The 25,608-nt window shown below is 41.9% G+C and overlaps 1 protein-coding gene across 2 annotated transcripts in view; it reads left to right on the top strand.

Moving 5' to 3' along the window:
• Nucleotides 1-19,753, top strand: part of CCNJL (cyclin J like) — a 50,368-nt gene extending 30,615 nt beyond the window's left edge. For both annotated transcript variants that reach the window (XM_007473963.3, XM_056811538.1), the window contains 3 exons: nucleotides 13,437-13,736; nucleotides 16,039-16,198; nucleotides 17,404-19,753. In XM_007473963.3, the coding sequence (XP_007474025.1) occupies nucleotides 13,437-13,736; nucleotides 16,039-16,198; nucleotides 17,404-17,851 (908 nt within the window). In that variant the 3' untranslated portion in view covers nucleotides 17,852-19,753. The remainder of the gene's footprint in view (nucleotides 1-13,436; nucleotides 13,737-16,038; nucleotides 16,199-17,403) is intronic.
• The last annotated feature ends 5,855 nt before the right edge of the window (nucleotides 19,754-25,608 follow it).

Genomic DNA, 25,608 nt, shown 5'->3' with positions numbered 1-25,608 from the left:
TTTCTTTGGCTGCTTCTCAACCAATAAAAGCCACATTTATAAAGTCCAGTCTGGACCATGCGGCAGCTATCAATATGAGCAACACTTTGGTGCTACTGGAGGCTGACTCAGAATAGTGTTTTCAGCGGGTGGGACAGAGTTAATTTTCTGCAGGACTACATGAACCTTCCCTCAGTATCATTTTGTGGAGCTAAGAAGTGGAGTTTGTTGCTGCTCTGGCTGAGTAAAGGGGGAGGGTAAATAGAGGAAAAGAGGGTGAAAAGAGGCATTTCAAACTGGAAGGAGATAGTTATATATGTCTGAGGGTTGGAGCCAGCCTGAGGCAGGAGAAATTTATTTTAGGGGGCACCTGCCATATGCTGCCATTGCTTAGGGAAGGAAAAGTTTCCATGACATCCCCTAAATCCTATTCATCTCTTCTCCCTGCTGCTTCTCCAGACTGTCTTGCTCCTATGTGGATGAGCAGACAGTGGAATAGGAAGTTTTGCTGCGCTCAGCTTCCCCTTTGTTTTTTTGTTTTGTTTTGTTTTTATGGGAAGACATCTTGTTTTTAGCTTCACGTACTTCCCATCCCACCAAGGGTTATCAGATCATGGTCCTTTATGAAGGCATCTTTTAATCAGTCTGGCCATAGAAGATACCATCTCAATCTGTTTTCTCCCAGAGTCCCTTTTAAAGGGTACGAATGGAGCCTCTCAGCATAGCAGCAGCAGGAGCTCATCTAACTTCAGGAATACTCTGGGGAACATTACTAAAGGTACATCTCTTTGCAAAAACAGCTTGTTTGCCTTTCTCTAGACTCCAGCCTGTAAAATCAGACTTTCAGAGCATTTGGAGTTTGTGCAGATCTAGTTACCTGCTCATTTTACACATTATATTGACATCAGAAAATTTCTATAGCCGTTAAATGCTTGCAAATAGGCTTTACAGATTTTATATCATGGAATTCCCACAACAGGCTATGATTTATGTTACAAGTAGTACTGTCCCCATTCTACAGGTGAAGAGGCCAGGTAAGGAAGTGACTTGCCCAATATTACACAGCTCGATAGTGGCAAAATTAAGATTAGTTCTGAAAGGCATTGTATGATAATGAATAGAATTCAATAGACTGTGTTCAGACTCTTTCCAGACACTTAACAAGCTACCTGACCCTGGCCACATAAGTCACATAATATCTCTGGGCTTCATTTTTCTCATCTGTAAAATGAGAAGATTGGATTCTGACCTTTGAGGTTCCTTCCAACTCTTAAATTTGTTATCCTGTGATGAAAACTCAGATCTCCTGAATTCCAAGTCAGTGTTTTTTTCACCCTGCCACATGACCCTTGCTTCCTTGTACCTCCTGAGCCCTTCTTAGCTATACCCCTTCACTAGACACATTTTAAATGTTTGGTTTGCAGAAAGTAAGAAAATTTTTTTTTCTATTTTCTAGAACTATTTTTAGAAAATAGCTAAAGTTTGCAAGTTAGAAACTAACACAAGGCAAAAATCTAGAGTCTAGTGCTGGCCCACTATCAAAGGATTATAGATGCTAGAACTAGGAGGAACCTTAGAGATGATCATCCAACTCCTCCCTGTCCACACTCCATCCCCCACTTTACCAATAAAGAAACTAAAGACTACAGATAAAGAAACTTGTCCAGTGTCTGGCAAATGTAATTTGCACCCAGGTCTTTTTCCTGTACTTGAAAATGGCCCTACTTCTAGACCATGATAAATAGAGCCCAGCTCAATTTTTTAATATGTGGGGTTATTTTTGGCACGTGGAAACAAGGCATTCTTGACTTGTAAACTTCTTATATCTGTACAGAATGGTAGGAGGCTTCAGTGGACTTGGGCAGATATTCCAGGCATGGTGAGGTGAAACACTCTTATGGCCTAAAGTGACTTCCCCATGCAAATGTCAGGAGATGATTCCATCCTTGAAAATTCTGACGCCTATCTTCTTACTTGCTCATAGCTTCACAGAAGTCTGATAACTAAATCGTTCTTCCTTTCTCCTTAAATTTTGATTCATAGAGAAGTTGTCTCTTAAATGCAGCTGGTTTTATATGAGAAACTTTTGGAACCACGAGTCTCCTGTTGCAAGAAACTATGAAGATAAATGCTCCCCAATCCATCTCTTTGGTCCCATGGAAGTTTCTGATTTTCCATTGTGACTTTGGCCAAGTTGGATTCAGGTTGTTACCTTGTTTTGGCTTGAAGGGGTGGGAGGGGAGAGAACTCAGGGTGAGGGATGAGCTCTCAGACAGAAAAACAGTGTTAATGGTCCTTAAATAGGAGATCTGGGACAGAGATCCCAATAAAAGTTACTGCCTGTCTGACTCTGGTTGGTCAGTGACTCAAAAGCCTCTAGGAATAGCTTATCTATCCCCAATAAAGTTCCCTCTCCCCTGCTTTCTTCCCCACCTTGATTGCTATAGGAAGCCTGGTTTGAGACCTTAAAAACTTGAAAGCGAGCTTAAACCTTTTTTGGTGGATAGGAATGAACTAATGGGTTGTTTTCATCAGATTATAGTAACTTTCCTTGAAGGATGATGATGAACTGTGGGAGGGATGTCAGTTGTTTCTGGGGCTGTAATTTTTTTATTTTGGGGGACTAATGAAAGGTGTTCTAGGTTACCTCTCTAGGGGCCTATCTTTCTATATTTAAAATGCCTTGGATTTATGTAGAAAATGACAATGACATACACCAAATCAGTGAGGGGAACCAGAGATATTCTTCAGCACCCTGTAGAGGGTTTTGTTTTTTACATTTTAAACCTTGGCACAAATCAACTAAAATAGTCATTTTATTAAAAAAATCACATATAAAACTCCAAATTATTTACAATTTTTGAAATGTTAACTTCAACAAAAAGAAAAATGCTGTTTTCTTGTGACCCTTTCTGATCTTTCTCCTATATTTGTCAAGTTGTTCACTGCCAACAGAGCTGTAGTCTGAATAGTTTTGTGTACATTCTGGTCCTCTTCTTTTTGTTGTTGAGTCATTTTTAGTTGTGTCTGATTCTTTGTGGCTCCTTTTGGAATTCTCCTGTCAAAGATACTGGAGTTGTTTGCCATTTCCTTCTCCAACTCATTTGACAGATAAGGAAACTGAGGCAAACACAGTTAAGTGACTTGCCCAGGGTCATAGGTAGTAAGTGTCTGAGACCAGATTTGAACTCAGGAAAACAAGTCTTCCTGACTCCAGGCCCAAGATTCTATCCACTGTGCCACCTAGTTTACCCTTCTTTTCTTTATAGTACATTATTACTTCTTTAATAGATTATTTGTTCTTTATGGGGTATTCCCATTACATTCATAAACCATTTCCCAGTCATTAGCTACATAGGCTATTTCTGATTGTTTTTTATTATGAATGAAGTTGTTAGAATATGGAAGAAAGGAAGGAGACAGAAGAAGTGGGGGAGAGAGGAAGCATTCATTAAATGCCCACTGTTCCAGGCACTGTGCTTGGGTCAGGGTCTGAGAATCTTTGGTTCAAAAAGTAGGAATATTTTTATTGCTCTTAGTTGTGTAGCAGTAGTGCTTTTCAACACCAAGCCCTAGTTTTCATCATAGTTATAAAAGAGACCAGAAGGAATATTAATGTTTTAGGCTTACTCTGTTGGGCAGCAAAGCCTTAGGGCTGAAAGAGGATAATCCATTCTGGCCTGTTTTATGCTAAGAGGCATTCAAGCACAAGTAGCAAAGTTTTTCCAGCAATGGAAGCTCTGTCCTTGCTATCCCAGGAGTTGTTAATTGTTATCTTTTATTTTCTGTGACCACTTATCTATACCCAACGACCACTTCAAAGCTGCCTCTGTGTCTGTTTATGGAACTGTTTTCCAATTGAGGGAATTTTACTTTTGAGTAAAAACCATTTCTGTGGCTTTTGATTCTTCCCACTCTTTATGTGTTGAAGGGAAATCCCTCCATTCCCCTGATTTAGTAGGCAAGGCCTAGAGAGTTGTCTGAGATACATAGGTCAAGTGACTTGTCCAAGATCACCTAGATTATGTGTCAGAAATAGCATTTGGAAACCTAAATTTGCTGATTCCAAACCTAACAGTAACTCACAATATCATTGCTTCAGAAGCCATAGAAATCCACATGGGGTACTCCCAATGAAAGTCCTTGACCTCCAGATGATATAAGGATGAACTACTTGTACCATGTGGTGACTTTCTAATCTAGTATAACAAAATATAACTAATCCTAGGCCAATCCTATGGCAATTTAGTTGAGCCTACTCTTCTTGGCCTCTATGGGAGAAATTCCCCACATGCTGATTAGGAAGGAAACAACCAGCCCATTGCCTGTTTTAATGTAAATGAGGTGCTGAGATCTGAGCAAATTCTTCATTTCTCTCCCTACCAGTACCAAGGAATCAGGGATCTGAGGGATCTGAAGCTTACGGTTAGAGGAAGGCAGAGATCCTAGAACTTCTTATCTTTTACTCCCCTGCTTAGGGAAAACAGCTTCATACATCTAGAGCTAGAAGGGGCTTAAGGCCACCTAGACCAACCCCCCCTCATTTTACAGATGAGCCTGTGCTGACCTGGAGCAAAGCATTGGTGCTTAGGGGACACCTTGGTCTCTGCCAATATGAGTGTTAAATCAGAACCCAGTTTTGAAAAGGGCCACCATGCTGCCCCAGCCTGTCCTGTGGGCTATTCTGGTGATGGTTTAAGTGGGAGGCCCCAATTCTCTAACACTATGGAAAAGGGAGAGGAGAGTACTCAATAGACCTTCTCTGGCTTTCTATTTTGTTCTTTATAAAGCATCATCTCATGCTTATTTGGAAATAGTCCGATGGAACTTGCTTGCTGGTGGCATTTGCCTTTTTTTGCCCTTTCAAACTGGAATGCCTGAAAAACTCTGACCTTGAAAAAAGATTCATCTCCCTCCCCCAGACAAAGGACTCAGGGCTGACCTCTGGTGGTTCCAGATTCCAGTCAAATAATAAGTGACCTTGAGTCTCTGTTCTCTGGTCATTTGAGGAGAGAGCTTCACAGACAATTTGAAACAGTGAATGCATCTGGGTCACTTCAGGGGCAACACAGTGTGAGATGCCCGAGCAAACAGAGAGATAGTCTGAGAAGCCAGGGGCAAGTTGGTATATGTAGCAAGTATTTTTTCCACCCCTAAAAGAGGGAAGTCTTCCCAGTAATTAGAAAAACCTCTAGGTGAATGAACCATAGAAAGACTGCCTCTAAATGTGGAATTAAATTTCAGTGTTTCCTACTTAAGAAACTACAAATCTTGACTTCAAGTGGTTGGTGAAAAATCTGGAATCAGCTTTCCATCCTATTGGCCACCAACTGCAGACAGCCAATTTGTGTGGGTGGGATCTGCTTTGCTTTGAAAAAAGAAAATTGGTTGTTACCAGGTTATGTTCTAATAAGGTGGGAGGTGAGAAAGACTGGGAAATGATCATGCAAAAATAAATAAATAAATAAATGAATGAGTCTTCGGAGGAGGGGATAAAAGCAACCTGCTTCCTGGGATTTGTTTTTATTTTGTTTTTACTTTAAGAAAAAAAGAAGCCAGTGTTCTACTAGCAAATAGCCCTGGGCAGACTGTGCCCAGTCCTAGGAAAGATTCTTTGTAAAAATGCATTGACTGGCTTAATCCCTCATGAGTGATTTATATTGGTGTCTCAGTTAGAGTAGATTCCACCTAACCTGTTGATGACCTGAGTCCCTGGAAAAGAGGAAGCCACAAAGACCTGAGAGAAAGCAAGCCCTGCCTAATTTGAAAGAGAAGCCACTGGAGGGCATTAGCACCTTTTCCTCTTTCTGTCCTACTGAGTTGTTCTATGGCCAAAGAAATCTTGTCTGGGTTTTTTATTCTTCACACCTCCTCCCCTTTTTTGTATCCAACAGGCTTCCCTGCCCATGTTGGTAGTTTCATCAGGGAGGAAGCAGTCTGTCTGTTTTACAACCAAGGAAATCAGGGCTTTGAGAGTAAATGACTTATTCATTCACAACATAAGTATAGGTTGCCCAACCAGGGACTCCATTCCAGGTTATCTCCTAGCCTCCATTTAGGAGAATTTTGGATTCTCCTAAACTAAAAGTAGCCCAAACTAAAGTAGCTTTTAAATCATCCTAAACCCAAGTCAGCAGAGCACACTACAGAGAAAGTGTTTGTGATTCCCTGCTCACTGGAATAGTGACTGTGTTGGCCAAGGGCAACAGCTTCAGTTTTGGTTCTCATTCTGTTTACTGGTTCCTGACCTGAGGAAATCCGTTGTCAGAGTTGACTCTGCTGGGCTAAAGAGCTGCTATCCTTGCCTGCCCTTTCTGGCCACTGGCCTTTTTGCTGAGCCCAGAGAAAGTGCAATTAGCATCAGAAAAGCAGGCCCCCTTCAGTGTGTAGGAGGTCTTCCCTTTGGGAAATTCTGTCTCTGTCTCTCTCTTTTTCCCCTCTCTCTCTTCCCCTCTCTCCTCCTCCCTTCCTCCCTCCCTTTTCCTTTCTGTCTCTTCTCCCTCTCTCCTTTCTTCCCTTCTCTTCCTCCTCCTTTTATTTAAAGCACTATTACTTCCTGACTGGCTAGGCAGACAACTACATTCATGCCAGATATATGCAGAAAGTTATCTCAGAGGAAGGGTGCTGTTAGTCAGAGGGACCTGGAAAGCTCTTTGGCAGAAGGTGGCATCTGAGCAGTCCTGAAAGAGACCAGGGAAACCAAGTATCAGCAGTGAGAAGTGTAATGTTGTAGAGGAGTAATTCCCTAATACAGGAGGAAGAGCTGAGTTGAAAAATAGGGTATGAGGAACAGCAAGAAGGCTGGTGTCCCTGTAGAAATAAAGAGAGGGAGTTGGGGAATAGTGTAAAAAAAGGGGTGTTTGAACCATTGTGATTTTTAGAAAGATATTGGTACTCCCCAAAAAAGGAGCATTAAGCTGCTGCAACTTCCCCAAGAGGAACCGTGGATCTAAGGCCCAAATAAAGTTTAATTTTTCATTCTCAGGTCCCAAGTGCAAACGTTGCTTTAGATCTAGTATGTGGACAGCTAGCTAATGTCTTCACTGCTTCGAGAGAGATTGGGAGTTAGGGCACAATGTCTTGTCTTTTTTCTTCTGGGAAGCCAGGAAAGTTAGCTGTGGCTCCTGTTTGCTTTTGCTAGACTCCCTTCTGTAAACCTTGAAATTTACAGTTTAAGGCCTTCAACCATTTTAAATCTAACACTTCTCCCCCATCTCCCCACCTCCTGCTCCCCACCCCAAAAGTAACAAAACCAGCCCTTCCTCTTTTGAAGCCCAATTCCAAACACAAACTCCTGATCCTAGGAAAGAAATGTCTTTGTTACTGTCATTGCCCTAACATAACTGGCTGGCCTCTGGAATTCTGCCTGATGGATCACTCACTGCATGTTTGTAAAATACTGAGGTTAGCACCTGCAATAACTCTGGCCTGGACCAGAGAACTAGGGTGGGAAGGGATGTGTGGAAAGCTTCCTCTCCCTTCCCCCCCTTAAAATACACATTTGAAGAAGAGAAAAGAGTGTGGCCGTGGGGAAGTTATGGTTTTCTTTGGTGTTTTAGAATGCACATGACCCTCCCAAGACCCCTTTGTAGGTGACTCGCCCAAAGAATTTTTCTTGCATCTGGTGTCTGGGCAGATTGGAGATAAGGCGGAGACAGCTGAGTCGGATTTGTGCAGTCTGGACAATGGGCTGCTCACCCTGATTCATGATTGTGACTGGGGGGAAGAGAAGGGGAGGGGGGAGTGGTATGCCTGTGAACGTGCAGAAGCCAAGCAACTAATTATAGCACTCACTTAGACTGCATCCCTTAAAGGGAAGTGCATTGTTTGATGTTTAAAGTCAACCTCCTGAGAACAGAATTTGGGGGAGGAACTGGGTGAGAGAAGGAAGAGCCCATAACTGTGAGGGGGAGACCTCTGGCCTAATTTTTATGTTCTTCCAGTTTGCCTCCCAAAGTAATACCCTGCTACTTGGATCTTAATTTCATTCCAAGATCGAATGAGCTCTGAGTTGTCGAGGGGTAAGCTTCTAGACAACAGCTGGGAACAGAGAGGGACAGCAGGACCCCAGCTGCTGCTTCTATAGCCAACAGGCATGGGTCTCCCTCCCACCTGGGATAGGGCTGGCCTAGCAGCCCCCAGCTCAGATGGTATATCTCTGTATTCCCTGAGGCACAGGGGTCCTCCTTCTCTCCCACCTCCAGCCCTTTGTAACATTGTTAAATGTCCAGACATTCCCTGGTGACTAAACACCTCTCTCACTAAGAGCAAAAACTTGGGTACCAGTCTTCCTTCCTCCCAGATCTGAGGGAGGAATAAGTTTAATATTTATTGTGGATGAAGGCTGAGGAGGATAAGCAAAGGAAATTTTGAAATGAAAAATATTAAGAAAATGCTCTCCATTGGGCTACTTTTTTTTCCTGTAAATTGATATTAGTAAGTGGGTACCCTTATGGAATCCAGACAGGGCTAGAATACAGATTGCCTAGTTATTCTCTACCCTACTTGGAGAGGCAATATGGAACATGAAGTGTTTGACTTTAAGTCAAAGGCCTCAGGGTGCAGATCTTCTGCTTCTGAGACTGATCTGGCAGAGCCTCAGTTTGCTTATCTATAAAATGAAGTCAATATTTATACTACTGTCATCACAAGGTATTTCTTAAGAAGGCTTTATGATTACCCTGCTTAAGAGAGAACAGTGATTAGGCAAATGAGAAATTGCTGAATAGGTTAAACCTTTTATTGGAGGCCGGCAGCTGCTTTCTCTTCCAGAGGCTTATTGATGAAGTGTAATTTGTTTTTCTACTTGGGAATATAAACCAGTCTGTATTGCAGTTCTCTCTCACATCTGGGAGAAGGAAATGAAGGATTGGCCAATGATTAACAAGGAACATAAGGCACAGGGAAGTCTTCCTTAAAATGTTCACCTATTGGGTCAACTTTAAATTTGTTAGTAGAGATCTGAAGTTGGGGGTAAGAGAAGAAGAAAGATACCCTGAGTATTGGCTGACTGTTAGCAATGGGAACTTTGACCCAGGGTAATTGCTTAGGGACAAGCAGGAGAGGGAGAAAGGGCTATCAGAATTTTTACTTCCCTTTTATTTTCAAATTTTTGTTGATTTGCACAAGATATGCACAAGAGCATTTGGGAATCCCATAATGGATTGTGTCTTAAATGTTGACCTTGGTATATTATGCATGCTTCCTGGATCTCTGTTTTGCACCTGTGGGTTGGACACCTGCACCTTAGTAGGCTTTCAGGATTTGCTGGGAATCAAAAGAATAATTGCTATTTCACTGCTACTTGGACTATAGATAGGGTTTGACATTAGGGTCAAACTTGAAACCTTTGTACTCCTTAAGACTTGCCAGTTTGGTAGAAGAATTCTTTTTCAAGGCCTTTGAGAATCCAGAGTTATCTCCATATAACAATGAGACCTTGAATTCAAGGTAACTTATTTAAGTACTTTCTAGGTGTTATGTGCTGGGGATTTTTTTTTTTTAATTACAGGAAGAGCCACAGGTTGGGTTGGCATGTGGACCTGGGATTTCATCGGGGTTCTCCAAAGTTCAGCGCTTCTATCAGGCATTGATGTAGATCACCATTTGCCTTGTAATTTGCTGTCTTGGAACAGAGGGATTCTTTACCTTGAGACTCTAGGTGATAATTTTCAGGGAGTGGAAAATAGGGGTAAGGGGTCCATCTTTATTTTTATTAACCTCTAACTGAAATTTCAGTATTATAAATGTAGACAACAGATACTCTTGAGAAGGGTTCCATGGGTTTTACCAGAATGCCAAAGAGGTACTATTTAGAGAAGAGTTGTCTGGAGCACTGTTAAATGGCCAGTAGGTGTCAACAGAAGAGGTTTATTGTGCTTTGCTCCCTTTCATCGACTTTCCAGCCTAATAGCTCTATTTGGGATTCCCTGCTCTCTCATTCTTCTTTCTCTTCCCTCAGGGCTTTTGTACTGGCTGTTCCTTTTTTTCAGAAATGCACTCCATCCTCAGCACTTGATGGTGGGAATCACCTACCCCTTCTAGGCTGAGCTTCCATGGTGCCATTTCTCAAGGGAATCCTTTCAAGTTTCCTGGAGTCAAAAGATTCATCTTTCTGAGTCAAATCTGGCCTCGGACACTCACTAGCTATGTGGTGACCCTGGGCAAGTCACTTAACCCTCATCGCCTAGCCCTTACCTCTTACCTGCTTTAGAAGATAAGGGTTTTGTTTTTTGGGTTGTTTTTTTTTTTTAAACACTTGTACGATTGAGTTGGATTGGACTGGAGATGTTTATGACTCTAGCTGCCTTTCCTAACCACCAGTGATGAAAAGACAAAAACAAAACAGTGACTGTTTATAAAGAGCTTCTACTTCATTGGGAGAAAACATGTTCATAGATGAATAAATAGAGGGTAATTTGAGGCAGGGAAGAGCACTAACTAACCCATAGCAAGCTCAGAGCAGTTGGCTTAGTATTGATGGCTTCTGAGCTGAGTTGTAAAGGAAGATAAGCATCCTAAAAGGCCACTGGCAGGATCCAGTTTTACACACACCTAAAGTGGAGAAGAGGAAATAAGCCAGCAATGCAGTGACTTACCATGACTCCAGAGACTTTTCCAATGAACTATGCTACCCTCTTCAAGATTATTCAACTTGCAAAATGAGACAAGTTTTTGGGTACAGACTGTGGGAATTTTTGTTTGACTTTGCATATTTGTTTCAATAATTTTTCCTTTTAAATTGGTTGAGAAAGAAAATACATGTGGGTTAATTGAAAAACAGTAAATAAAAAGTTGGATTTTTTTTTTTAAGTCACCAAGCACTCAATAAGATTTTACTATTTCCTAGGGATATCTAGAAAGGAAGGGGGAAACCAACATACCCCCAACAAACAAACAATGGAGGAGACCATAAATAAGTAGGTATATAGAATTGAATCTCTATCAGGTATAGCCAGTGATCACAAATGGAAAATGGAGCATCATATAAAAAGCAACAAGTAGAATTGTCCCTAAGGAAATTGGAAAGGTAGAAAGGGAGTTGGTTATGAAGAGCTTCGAATGACCAAAGGAGGTTATATTTGATCTTAGAGGTAATAGAGAGCCCTTGGAAATCAGAGCAATCAGGTATCAGAATAACCCTTTAGGAAATTCCCTTTGTTAGCAGAATGGAGAACATATTGGAGCAAAAGAAGGACTCAAGGCAGGGGAATTCAATAATTCAGGTGGGAGGTGATGAAGAAAAGAAGGACAAGATTTGGCAATATATTGGTTACTTGGAATGAGAGTGAAAAGTCAAGAATGGATCCTGAGCCCAAATCAGTGGGAGAGTGATGACAGGGTGAATATATAAATTTGTGGCTTATTTGTAGAATTAATAATTGAGAGATCTATACAATCTCCCTTTAAGATACTATGGAGAAGATAAAGCCTAAAAAGTGACTTGTCCAAAGTCCAAGTGATGAAATTCAAAACAGCCCTGCTGATATCCAGTGGCTACACCATTTAATGCCTAGGAGGAAAATCTTTATTTAGCACCCCAAAAATATACCACACAGCTCAGTATAATAATAAATAAGCAAAGAACACTATAACCTAAGTCATCTAGGCTGCAGAGTAGATAGAGGACTGGACTTGGAGACAGTATAACCTGAATTCACATCCTGCCTCAGAAGATACTTGCTAGCTGTATAACCCCAGCAAGTAATTTAATCTCTATTACCTTAATTTCCATATCTGTAACATGGAAATAAGATAATAGTATCTCCTTCACAGGCTGTTATATGTAAAACATTTTGCAAACTTGTGTTGATTATGATAAATTTAATGAATGAAATCTTTTGCTCATTTATATTACTAGAAAGAGGAAGGAAAAGAAATAAGCATTTAACTTATATAGTATCTTCTGTATACCAGATACTGTGAGAAGTATTTTATAGTTATCTCATTTGATCCTCCCAGCCCAGGGAGGTATCCCTATTTTTTAGTTAAAGAAACTGCAGCAGAGGTAAAGTGACACACAGGAAATGTCTGAGGCCAGATTTGAACTCAGGTCTTCCAGCACTCCAGGGCTTTATCCATTACACCATCTAGCTACTTTACTATCTTTCAAATGTTGAGGAAATGCTCTTGGAATTTTTTTTTTAAGTCTGCTTAAGCGGTTGCTTAATTCATACTTGATTTCTGTTAATTATTTTCTCAATAGTTACTAAGTACTACAACTGTTGGGGAAGGGGAAAGATCTGAAGAATATTTTTTTAACATTTAACATTCCTTTTTAAATTTGGAGTTACAAATATTCTTTCTCCCTTTAGTCCTTCTCCCCTCTATTGAAATGACAAGCAATATGATACCCATTACACATGTGAAGTCATTCTGCAGAATTTTTTAACTAGAATAGAGTCTAAGACACAGAGTTTGGGAACAAACACTGTAGTGGAAAGAGAATTTGTCTTGGGGTTTGGAAACACCTGAATTCAGGTCTTGCACTATATACACACTTACTAGTTGATGTTCCTGGACAAGCTGCCTCACTCTCCTCATCACTTTATCCTTTAAGCCCCAGACGATAATACTTATACTAGAAGCAAAGTGGCCTAGATGAGAGCTGGCCATGGAAGCAGGAAAATATCCACTGAGTGCCCCCTCCTTCCAGGTGCTGGCTCTGACCGTAGATGAATCAGTGCCCCAGGCAACACTCTGCATTGGCTAAGAAGCTTCTTCACTCAGTTTCTTATACATAGGATGCCACCAGCAGAATGGGTCTGGTTTGGATGGGGTAGGGGTAAGATACAGTAATATGCAGTTTCCACATTTTCATGCCTGACTACCAGAGATAGATATATGGTTAGGATTTCCATTTCCGAAGGTCTCTGGAAATGTGTTGTAAAAGGGAAATAAGGGCTTTCTGGAAATTTGTAGCAGTCATTTTCCTGGTTAGAATTCTCAAGATAAGCATCCCATATAGGTCTGCTTGTGTTTTTACCCTGTCCTTCCTGTATAGCAGGAACCCACTTTAAAGTCATGCCCAGGGGCAGCTGGGTAGCTCAGTGGATTGAGATCCAAGCTTAGAGATGGGAGGTTCTAGGTTCAAATCTGGCCTCAGACCCTTCCCAGCTGTGTGACCCTGGGCAAGTCACTTGACCCCCATTGCCTAGCCCTTACCACTCTTCTGCCTTGGAGCCAATACACAGTATTGACTCAAAGACGGAAGGTAAGGGATAGATGGATGGATGGATGGATAGATAGATAGATAGATAGATAGATAGATAGATAGATAGATAGATAGATAGATAGATAGATAGATAGATAGATAGATAGATAGATGATAGAAAGAAACATAATAAAGTCATGCCCAATTCCTTGTGTACTTCATAAACTCTATAATGTAGTGAGTCTTCAGACTGTTGTATAGGAAACATTTGACATTTTCTTACCTATCCACCTCCCTCCTCCAGGCAAATTTGAAGAGAAGGAGGACCGAGTGCCAAAACTGGAACAGATGAACAGCTTGGGCCTCCTATGCAGCCACCAACTGGTACTAAGTAAGAAGGAACTTCTGCAAACGGAGCTGCTCCTCCTGGAGGCTTTCGGCTGGAACCTATGCATGCCGACCCCAGCCCACTATGTGGATTACTACCTCTTATTCTCACTCAGTGAGAAGGACCTCTGCAACAACCGGCCTATCTTCTCTTTCTCAAAAACCAAAGGTTTCCTAGAGAAATATGTCCACTACTTTCTGGAAGTTTCATTGCAAGGTGAGGAGATGACAGCTCACTTTCAGGGGCTGGGAGAAGGCTGGGTCAGCAGATAAGTTGGGAGTCCCAGATCCCACGTTCCCTGTCTGTTGTGTCCATGGCTCTTTGGACCTCAATTGAAGGGCATGGCCTGTAAGGTCTCCCCCAGCTCTGACTCTGTGATCCTAAATGTTTTGTTGTTTATTTGTTTCAAGTGTGTCTGATCCTTCATGATCCCATTTGAGGTTTCCTTGACACCGATCCTGGAGTGGTTTTCCATTTCCTTCTCCAACTCATTTTATAGATGAAGAAACTGAGGCAAACAGGTTAAATAACTTGCCCAGGATCACACAGCTAGTAAATATTGGAGACTGGATTTGAACTCAGGAAGATGAGTCTTCCTGACTTCACATCCCACACTCCTATCCACTATATCACCTACTTGCCCATCCTTGACTTTGGGTAAAAACTCCTTCACTTCTGGGTCTTGGTTTCCTCATCTGTAAAATGAGAAAGCTGAAATAGATCTAAATCCTAGACTTCTGATTTTGCTTTGAAAGAGAGGTCCAAGACAATGACAGAATGAACAAATCACTTCAGTACACAGTAGCATCTTTATTTAAAAAATTGATAGCCTTTTTCATGTTTTCTCTGGAGATAGATAGTATCTTTCATCACAAATCCTTTGGAAGTGTTATGAATAATTGCATTGAAAAGAGTAGCTGAGTCTTTCCCTTTTGATCATTGTTACAATATTGCTATTTTTGTGTACAATGTTCTCTTGATTCTGCTTAGTTCACTTTGTATCAATTCATGTAAGTCTTCCTGTACCACCTTTTAAAAAAAAAATTAAATCTTTACCTCTGTCTTAGAATCGATACTAAGTATTGTTTCCAAGGCAGAAGAGCGGTAAGGGCTAAGCAATGGGGGCCCGCGGTCACACTGCTAGGAAGTGTCTGTGGCTAGATTTGAACCCAGGACCTCCTGTCTCTATGCCTGGCTCTCATTCCACTGAGCCATCCAGCTGCCCTGACCTTTATTTTCAAGTACAGACCTCCCAGTGACTCACTCCTTATAGCAAAAATGAACAAGAAAGAAAATCAGTTAAGTATAACTAAGGTTGGACAATATGTATCTTCAATGTTCCACACTGTTACATTCCATATGCCACACCTTCACCTCTGCAAAGAAAGGGAGAGAGGTACATTTTCTCACCTTCTCCAAGGCCAAGTTTGGTCATAATAATTACATAATATCCAGTTTTCCGTTCTTTCCTTTTGTTTTGTTGGGGTCATTGTATATATTGTTTTCCTGGTTTTGTTGCTTGATTCTTCATTGATTCCTACATGACTTCCTGTGTTTCTCTGAAGTCATCGTTTCTTACAACATAGAGTGTATCTATCTACCACTGTTGGCTTAGCTCCCCCAATAGATGGTCAGCTAATCCAAAAATTGCTGCTGTGAATATTTCTGTGTTTTTGTGGTGCCTTAGACCCACCTGGGGTTCCTGCCTAGCTGTGGGACCTCTGGGTCAGTGACTGGGGATGTTTCATAATCTTTTATAGCCTAAGTCCAACTAGGTAGCAACACATCAAACATCTTAGAGCAGTACTTCATTATTTTTTAAAAATTCATTTTAGGGTGCCATCCACTAAGTCCCAGAAAGCATTTTCTCAGGTATCTGTGTTTAGGAAATAAACATTAGCTATTAGAAACAACACATTAGAGCTGTATTACTCCACAATTCTGAGACAAGAAGAAACAGTTCAACTACTAACAGGAAGGCCAAGATGAACCATCAGTATGTCACCTGAAGCACTCCTTCCTCTAAACCAAAGGAAAATCATAACTCCTTCCTCCACCTGCCTGAAGGAGCTTGAAATTGTTCTAAGGGTACAAAGTTCATTCATTTCTCAGGAATGGCGCTTATTTCTCATCAAATGCCTGAGCAAAGGAAGTTCAGAGAACATTCAAGCTCCAGACCCTTATCAAGAATCAAAAGAAGAAAAAGGTGTGGAAAGAAAGCAGTTCTGAGGCTTTCACTATTTTATATTGGTGTAGGGGATAGATGTGAGATAGTTTGCTGGTTTGCTGTAGCCTCATGAGATCAGGAGACAGAGGAAGAACTGGAATAAGAAAGGTAGAGCTATGCCTGGAGCTGTGAACTGGGACTTTGGGTTGGAAAGTACCATAGGTCACCTGTGCCTTCCAGAGGAAAATATCTGAATTGACCAATCTTCAGGTGGATCCCTGACATAAAGGGAGAGTGGAACTCACCTGGAGGCATTTTTCATAATACTCATAATGTTAACTTCCCTTTCAGATCATATTTTTCACAACTTCCCACCATCCATGGTAGCTGCAGCTTGCATTTGGGCCTCTAGGATTTGCCTGCAGCTCTCCCCCACTTGGACCAGAGACTTGGAGAAAATATCACACTATTCCATGGAGCAGATCAGTGCTTGCGTTAAAGTCATGCTGTTGTAAGTCTTAACCCTGATGAGGGAGAAGGAGAGAGACAGAGAGGGAGACACAATAATTCAAGTGTATATCTGTGTGAAATCTGCACAACAAAAAAGCAATCTCCCTACCAAATATTTGGTATGAAAATGTCAATTATGCAGCATCTTAAGCAACCTAAATCTTTAGAATGGTTCATGTTTGAGTCATGATGCAGTTTTAGGGGGACTTGAAATGCTCACTGCCTAAATTGGTTGATGAGTGAATGCCAAATGATCAGGAAAAAAACATTAAAAAGGCACCATGGTATATTGCATGAAAGCCCTGGTATAATCTATATCGGACCATTTATCACCTGTGGAGAGGAGAAGGCAAGACAGGAGAGAGAAAATCTGAATCCTAAAATGTCCTAAAACAATTGTCAAAAATTGTTTCTGTATACAATTGGAAAAGTTAATTAATTACTTTTAAAAAGTGGTGTGATGGGCCAAAGCCCTCAAAAAGAAATTCTACTCAATTAACCTTGAAGGTAGACATCCACAGACCCTATGGTAGGCTTGAGAGAGAGCACTGGGGACAGCATTCATGACACCCGCCACATCCACAGCCCCCTCACCTGCACCAGTCACTCTGCAGCACTTCCCGGATGCTTAACCAATTAGACAAGGCTGGTAACACCATCAGGCTAGGGGAGAGTTTCTAAAAAGGGCTAGCTCTCCTCTTGAGAGGCAGCATGTCAAAGAATGCATTAAACTTGGGGATCAGAAGATCTAGTTCTATGAACTTAATAGCTGAGGAACCTTATTTTTTTTAAATCCTTATCTACTCTCTTCAAATACTAAATATTAATTCTAAGGTAGAAGAGTGGTAAGGGCTAGGCAGTTGGGGTTAAGTGATTTGCCCAGGGTCACACAGCTAGGAAGTACTCAATGCCATATTTGACTCTCAGGTCCTCCCAACTCCAGACCTGGTGCTCTATCCATCCACTGTACTACCCAGCTATCTCCTGCCTTTTTTTTAAACCTCTGAGCCTCATTCTCCTCTGTAAAATGGGAATAATTATTGCACTGCCTGCCTCAGAATTGTCATGAGGAAGATGCTTTATAATGTAAAAATAAATAAATATAAATTGCTGTTATTATACAGCATATATTCAGTTTAAAATTTCCGAGTGATTACTTTTGTCACCAAACTTTCACCTAATACTCATTTGGTTCTTCCCCTCCAGGGCTTTTGACAATGACTTCAAGGATGCTAACAAAGTGAAGAACCCGCCACTGGCCTTGCAATCCCACATGTTGGTTCCAGGCACACATCAGGCTCCTACCCAGGTGCTGTTCCAACAGCCGGCCTTCCACCATCCAGTCCCCCAGCCAGCAGCCACGCTATCCCACATCCAGACCCCTGTGCAAGACTTGTGCTCGGCCTATCGTGACACCCTGCAGCCCCACCAGTCTGGGGGCTTGCTGTCAGGAAGCACCGGTCCCTCTCTGTACCACCCTTATTCTGCTCTCCAGCCTTCAGCAGTCCAGGCTATTACCATCCCAGGACCCCTCCCCAGGCAGATAGGAGTAGAACCAAGACACTGCATCTCTATGGCTTACGGGAGTAGCTACTTCAGTGGACATCACTCGTTCCCAGCTGGATGTTTGACAGATAAAGTAAAGCCATCCTAAGACTGTATGTTTGAGCAGACGAATGAGAGGGATCTCATGGCTGCACGGGCAGTCAGCTGTTTTGGGAGATGTGCTAGGATGTCAGCCACAGAGCTTGGTTATTTTTAGGGCCTCTTCCCCCCTGGCCTTGTTGAAGCACTGGCTTATGGAGACTTTTGCCCTTTTTAAAACTGTGAGAGTGGAAAAATGCAATAACATACCTCACCAAGAACATTTCTCTCTGAAACTCTTCCCTAAGAAGCTGGTTGTATAGAGATGACTTTGCATCTGTCTTCCAGAATAGGGACTCCAGGGAATCAGAAGGACCTGACTGGTGGCCATACTACCTGACCCTGGGTAGACTACTAGTCAAAGAATGTTTCCTGTTTTTATCATTAAAAAAAAGACTTTATTTCTTATCAATGGCAGCTATACCACTGTAAAATGACACTTGAGAAGTTTTTTGGTTCTTCCAGAAAATGCCAAGAGTTGTTGGTGCAGTTTTTCCTTGGCTTAGAAGTCTAATGTATGTTTGAGGTTTTGTTTTTTTGGTTTATTTGTTTAGATTTGTGACTGTTTTGTTATTGTTTTAATGAGAAACACATCTGAACACCTGCCTTCTGGGATTGGGTGGATGGGTCTCTTTTTTACCTTTTTTTTTTTAACTTCAAATGTCACTGCCTTGTAGGTATTTTAAGATGCTGCTGCCTCCTAAAGTGACTTAGCTTTTTCGCTCAGCAAAATGTCTTGTTTACAAATTATATCAGGGATTTAATGTTACTTGAAGGTTCCTTAGGAAAAAAAAAATGTTTTGTCTGTGAGTAATGCACTGCCCATAATGCTAATGTGTTCTAAGTTGAACTATCTTGTGGCCTGCTTACTAAAAGCCGATAGCTTGACTTTGTTTTGTCAGAAGGAAAAGGAATAATCAGCAAAAATCATTTCCTAAGCCTTTCGTAGTTCCAGATGGCCCCTAGACTTGTTTGCAACTTTGTTCACTAGCCGGGTTTTCTACAAAACCAGCCTGTAGATAAGATCTTTGAAGAGTAGACAAAGGTTTAGGGTTGTTTTATTTTCTCCTTCTGCCTCTGTAGGGGATGAGAACCTGGCCTAAGTTTTTGTTTGTATGAAGGCAAGAAGTGGAGCATTTGTAAAAATGCAGAGGTGTGTTTATGCTTGGGGGGACTGTCAGGACATTTGATATTTGATGTCAGATTGGAAGGCAGTTTTGGAGAGGGCTGGTTGTCCATCCAGAGGGCTCACAGGAGGAGGATAACAATATAAACAATGTGCAATAATATGTTTTTCACTCTGATTTTTGTGATCCATGCTCAGTGTGTTCTTGGGGTTTTTGGAAGAGATGATGTGAAAGAAGGGTGGGGATGAGTAGAGAATAGGGTGTTGGATATTGTCCCTCCAACAACATATGGTCCTCTCCTAAACTTTTAGGAGAAATCTGTGGCCTGTTCCCAACTTCTTTAAAATCACAACACCAAGAACTCACCTACCTTCTGCCTTATTGGATCACTAAATTAATCTCAATCTAATCTGAAGAGCTTACTTTCCTTGCCTGGAAAAAATGAAGTTTTTGTTTTTGTTTTTAAAGTAGGATGAAGGTGGGCAGAGCGGATGAAAACCTAAATAGCAGGCAAAATGAAGCCTTGGATGTACCATCAAGCATTTAGCATTGGGAAATTTGGCGTTAGTGTCTTCTGGCCTGTTTTTATCATTTGTGAGCTTTTCTGGTCTCTACACTATTTTATTGGGCATCCTCTCAGGACCACAGATGTGGATTAAGGGCTGATAGCAGAACCTAGCAGTCAGCCTCACCTTTTCTTCCATTTGGTGAAACTCTCTCCTTTCTTTCCCTACTGGCCCCTGGAGGAAAGCTCCCCCAATAAATAGCTAACCTGATTTCTCTCATCCTGTGTCATGCAGTCTTTTCCTGGACTTTTTTCCTCATTTCAAAAGCAGAGCCCTCCCACATATTGGAATCTAATTGTACTGTACTGCCGGGCCTCATTTCAATCATCAGTCAATGCCTTCTGAATTCACTCTTAAGTCTAAAACTGAATTTTGGTTGTATTTAAAATAAAAGGTTTTGGATTAAGGTTTTCATCCCCTGTTTTAGCTGCTCTCTACTCTAGGAGCTTGCCAGGGGCAATATGAAGTGAAAGTTTCCAAGCCCCCAGAGGATCATGGAATTTGAGCTGGGAGGACCTTAGGCCAATTCTAACTCCCTTATTTTGCAGATGTGGAACTGAAGCCCAGAGATGTTAAGTGATTTTCCTAGGGTCATATAGCTAATAAATGTCTGAAATAGAGTTTGAAACCAGGCCTTCCTCAGTCCAGTTTCTTGGACCTCCCCTCCCCCAATCCGTTGAGCATTTGCTTTAGAGCAAGGGTGCTGGGTGACTCAGTGAACAGAGGACTGGACCTGGAATCAGGAAGATCTTAGCTCAAATCCAGCCTCAGATGACCCTGGGCACGTCATTTAACTAGTTTGCCTTAATCCATTGGAGAAGGAAATGGCAAACCACCCCCAGGATCTTTGCCAGGAAAACTCCACAGACTGCACGGCCCACAGATCACAAAGATTCAGACATGACTGAACAGCAACAACAAATGAATGAGAATTTCTGTCTCGTCCCTGCCCCCAAGCAGCTTCTTGGAAAGAGCAAGAAATAAGGGGGAAAATATGTGTAGAAGCTACAGCATGCTCTGGGAACTCAGAGGGAGGAGCTGTTAGCTGAGAGGATCCGAGGAAGCTCCCTGGAGAAGTTGTCATTTGAGCCTAGACTGTGAAGATGTGAAGACAGGCACACAACACTAGTAATCAGCACATCGTTGGAATAAGAACTGAGTGCTAACATTTTTTTAAGTGATAGAGTGAGATTTTATTTTCTCAACATAACCTCCCAGGCTTTGTTTATGATACAAACTGGCTTAGCAGGCCCTCTTTTCCTAAATGACTTAGATGGTCTAGTGATCACAGACCCTGCATTGGCTGGTTCCAGATGAATGAGATCCTGCAGTGCTAGCTTTGGGTCATGCCAGGTGTGCCGAGAGCAATTAGACTCAACCATGGAGAAGAGTAGTTTTCCTGCCTTTTTCCTTTAATGAATAGCTCATAGCAGCCAGAGTGGGTGATCACGGCCAACAAGGCCTCCCAGCGGCTCTGTTCAGTTTGTGGGCAGCTGTGTTCAACTCCCAGATTGAGAGGTAGCCAGGGCTTTCTCCATTCCCAAGAATTCACTAAAGTTCCACTCCGTTGCGCATCCTTGGGGGAAGAATGGATGGACAGCCCATGTAATTGGCTATTGGGAGGCAAATTCTTTATAGACTCAGGCACAGAGACCTCAAGGGAAACAGCTCTTGAGACCAGAGAAGAGAAAGCCAGTTTGCTGCAAAGGACATTGAGGGGGAGTTTGGGGGAGAGTGCGGGTTCCACAGATGGAGTCCTAAATCACAGCAATGTAGAGATGCCCAGGAAGCGATTTATCTGACTGCTGGTAAGTGTGCTCCTAGGAAATCCATTTCTATTCAGTAAACCAGGGAGGGGGAGAGGGGAAAGGAGGAGGCAGGCCAATTCTTTACTTTTATGAGTCCATTTCCATAATGCTGTGTGACATTCAAGGCCCAGTTGGGACTTATCAACCAGGTAGACTCTTCAGCCTGTTGGTACTTAGAATCACCAAAGTATAGCATGTTGGTAGTGCCTGGACCTAAAAGCAGCTGTCTAGTCTAATTGGAAATTGGATTACAGAGTACAACTCTGATTTTACATGATTAGCTCCAAGAGGAGAAATAAGGTCCAAAGTCATACAAGTAGCATTTTGTCTCCCAAACCTGTCCTCTTTTCCACTCCCATCTACTGAGTACAGGTGAGTCCAGAGAGCTGGATCAATGATCAACATATCAGTCACTGAGGAAAGTACCATGAGCTGGATGGACTAAGGAAATCTCGGACTGTCTTTTAAAAAACAAAAGACTAGGGAAGGCCATTCACAATTCTGATGCTCAGTTTTCACATCTGTTAGGTGAGAGGATTGGACTAGATTAAATTCTTTCCTGATCTAAATCCTGATTCCCCTCTTGCCCTCTCCATCAAGAAAGCAGCCCTCCCCTCCCCCCACCCCTTTAGTCTCAACATTTGTTGGCTGAATGACCTGAGAGTCTGTGTTCCCCCTGACTCCAGTGGGAGAGAGAGGCAGCCCTTGGAGCAGGGCTGGGGAGGCTTCTGAGAGCCCAGAAGGAGCTAGACACCCAAGAAGTGAGTCAGAAGAACTTAGGAAGGAAAATACAATGGACTCTACTAATCCAATCACTGGTGTTAATGAGATTTCCAGAGAGATTAATTTAGCCAATTTAGCCAAAGAAGCTTTTCCCCCACATACTTAAAACCAACTTTGCATATGACAGTCCACTTAATTATAAGCACTGGTGAAGGTGTTCATTAAAACAGTGTTAGCTGGTGAAGCTACTGTTGGAACAGAGTTGTTTCTTTTGAAACCAGAGTGGTGTTATGGATAGAATATCAAACTGAGTTTTAATGGAAAAGACTGCTTCTGACACAGCTGTGTGACTCCTTAACCTCAGCCTCAGTTTCTTTGCTCATAGTACTTATCCATATAGGTATAAGGGAGAATATGTTAGATTCTATGCAAACTGCACAAATACCAATTTTATTTGTTTTGATGCCTTAATTTTTTGTTGTTGATAGTTCAGGCAGACTTCCTGATCAACTAATTTTTGTACTTATAAAACTTTTTTTTAAAAAATCTTTTCCTTCTAAAAAACAAAGAAGCTTGCCTTCCATCTTAGACTCAATACAGTGTATTGGTTCCAAAGCAGAGGAGTGGTCAGTCCTAGGCAATGGGGGTTAAATGACTTGCCCAAGGTCACAGAGCCAGGAAAAGTCTGAGGTCACATTTGAACCCAGAACCCCGGCCTCCAGGCCTGGCACTCTATCCACCAAGCCTCCTACCTCCTCCTTTTATAAAACTTAATAAAAACTTTCCAAAATTCTCTTATCCCCTCTTCTTTCTCCTTAAATTTTTTTGTTTTTATATCACTATTTCCCAAATATATTGCAGAGGGAAGAACATGAGATACATCCTCACAATCCCTCCCCTCTGTGTATAGTAGGATCACAGAGCATCGTGGTTATTAGAAAGAAACTAATGAGATCAGCTAGGATTTGGCCAACTCCCTTATTTTAAAATGAGAAATGTAACCTAGAAGAGGTTAGGACAGGGCTGAAGGTGTCTCTTCTTCCGGATGGTAAGAGTCTCCTGGGCACACTTGGAAGCTTTAACTTGGATAGCTATACACAAGCTAGCTTAAATACATCTACAACCCGAAGCAGTGTTTGTCACCTGATAACAAAAACAAATGCCCTCCTTGGAAAGGGTTGGTTTCAAAGCCTTCCACTGTAGGGAATGGAGCCCCACCTGGTGGGCATGGAGAGAGTATCCTCATTCCCCTTGAGGTCAGTTTGGAGAAAGAATGTATTCTGAGAGATCACATACCCAGGTGCCATCAAGAATGATAATTAATAGGCTTCAAACTTACTAAAGCAATAGGGAGCCAGAGAAGATTCTTGTGCATGAGAATGATATGATTAAGAAGGTAAGTTACTTTTTAAAATTACATCTTGTATTTCATTCATACAATATGCTTTCAAAAATGGGCAGAAAATAGGCAGTTTTGTGGCTGAAGAAACAAGTGTCGTGAAATCTTTAAAATGTAAAATATTTTTAAAATTTTTTAAGTGTATCATGTGAAATTACTTGCCTCAGCACACAAGTTCTGCACAAGAGGATTTTTCTGAACCTTGGGCATCTTGGGAAGGCAAGATTCTCATTCCTAAAAAAAGACTGGGAATGAGGAATTGGATGGAGAAAGATCAGGTTGATACATTTCCACCCTAGAGTTTGTATTTGCCCTTGTTCCAAAGAAGTGAGTTTGAGTTTTTCAGCCTAATTGCAGCTAACTCTGTTATTTAGAGACTTATTATCCAAGCTCATTATAAGTAATTATTCAATCTGGAGGGGGAAGAACAATGCTGCTGGTTTAATTTAATGCCTACCTAGTTCACTTAATTAGCAATAAGTCTTGGTACAATGATGAACTTGAGAGGTGGTAAGGAAGGACCATTCTTGGGGAAATGAGCCATGAGTGGGGCAGTTATCAAGATGAGCGGTAGGGGATTGATGGCCAGGTAGCAAGGACATTACAAATCTGTCTGGAGCCAAGACTCAACACTCAAAGCCATCATCCCTTGTACTCTGAAGCATATAAAGCATGGTCACCTGATCTTATCTGTACACCCGTATAGGGAATTCCCTTGTGTGGTAATTCTCTCCTCAGAGGCAGAAGATAACTCATCTATAATTTACCATCTGAGACTGCAAAGTGGTAGAAATAAACCAAATTCTGCCTCAGGCACTAGTTGTACAACCCTCAGCTTATCATTTAGCCTCTGTCTGCCTCAGTTTCCTTATCTAAAATGAGGATGATAATAGCATCCACCTCACAGGATTATGGTAAGGATCTAGTGAGTGAAATATGTAAATATTAGAAATTAGGGATCTTTCTGGGGCACTCTTATCCTTGGTCACCCAGCTAGTGTAAGACTTGAACGTGGGTCTTCCTTTAATGCCAGTCTTTCTTTCTCTATGTATCTCAGATAAGGAAATAATTGTTTAGTTGTTTTTCAACCATGTCTGACTCTGTGACCCTTTTGGGGGCTTTCTTGGTATAGGTGCCAGAGTTGTTGGCCATTTCCTTCTCAAGCTCATTTTATAGATGAAGAAACTGAGGCAAACAGGATTGAGTGACTTGCTGTGGTAGAGGCATGGAGAGAGAGAGGACTTACAAGCCAGTTCATGCAAGAAACAAGGCTGGGGACCTGTCTGTCAATCAAGAAGGTTCCAAACGGAATGTTCCCGGGAAGAGGAGGCAGTTGAGCTGGCCAGGAGAAACTGAGAAACCTCTGCTCTCTCTGGGCTTTACTGACCAAGAAAGGAAGCAAGCCTGGCTGTAGGGGGAAGAAGCTGAATTGATTTTGTTAGCTTTTGTCCCAGGCTGAAGGACCCTTGAGGGGGGCTTCTGTAATTAGGCTGAGAGACCTTGGTGACTTTGTGGAGAAGAAAAGAAGAATAACAGTTGTCCTCCATCTCTCTGACTGTCCCTCTGTCACAGCTGTGACTGGACTGACTTCCCAAGCCCACAAATTCTCCCTATAGTTTAGGGAAACCCTCATCCCTCTTTCCTCAGTTTCCCATCCTGTTGTTTCCCAATAAACCCCTTACCTGAGAAAGAAAACAAGAGTATCTTCATAGTCCACTCAGGGGGGAGGGTCGAAGCCACAAGCTTCAAGAAGAAACTGGGAGGGAGAGGCTGGGAGAAGGGAAGGAGTTGAGGGAGTGTGTGGTTATCTGGGAGTGAAGGGAGGAGGAGATTAGGAAATAGATTGATCTACTAGTCAATCAAATAGGGGTCAATAGGCAAACCCCAGAGCATTCCCCTGTAGCAATATCCCTCTATCTGTAGCAGCATCTCTCAGTATTTCTCAAAGTACATCTACCACCATTGCAAAGGTGTCCCTCTACTAGCAGCTCTCTAGTCATTAACCAGAGTACATCAGTTACAACTACCAGATCATTGCCCAGAGTCACATAGCTAGTAAATGTCAGTAAGTAAGAAAGAAGTAGTGTCTTATTTGATCTCAGTTCTTCCTGACTCCAGGCTTGGTGTTTTATCCACTGTGCCAA

This window comes from Monodelphis domestica, chromosome 1 (assembly GCF_027887165.1).
Source record: "Monodelphis domestica isolate mMonDom1 chromosome 1, mMonDom1.pri, whole genome shotgun sequence".
Classification (NCBI taxonomy): Eukaryota; Metazoa; Chordata; class Mammalia; order Didelphimorphia; family Didelphidae; genus Monodelphis; species Monodelphis domestica.
Note: the sequence above shows the minus strand (reverse complement) of the source record. Positions and strands in the feature narration are given on the sequence as shown.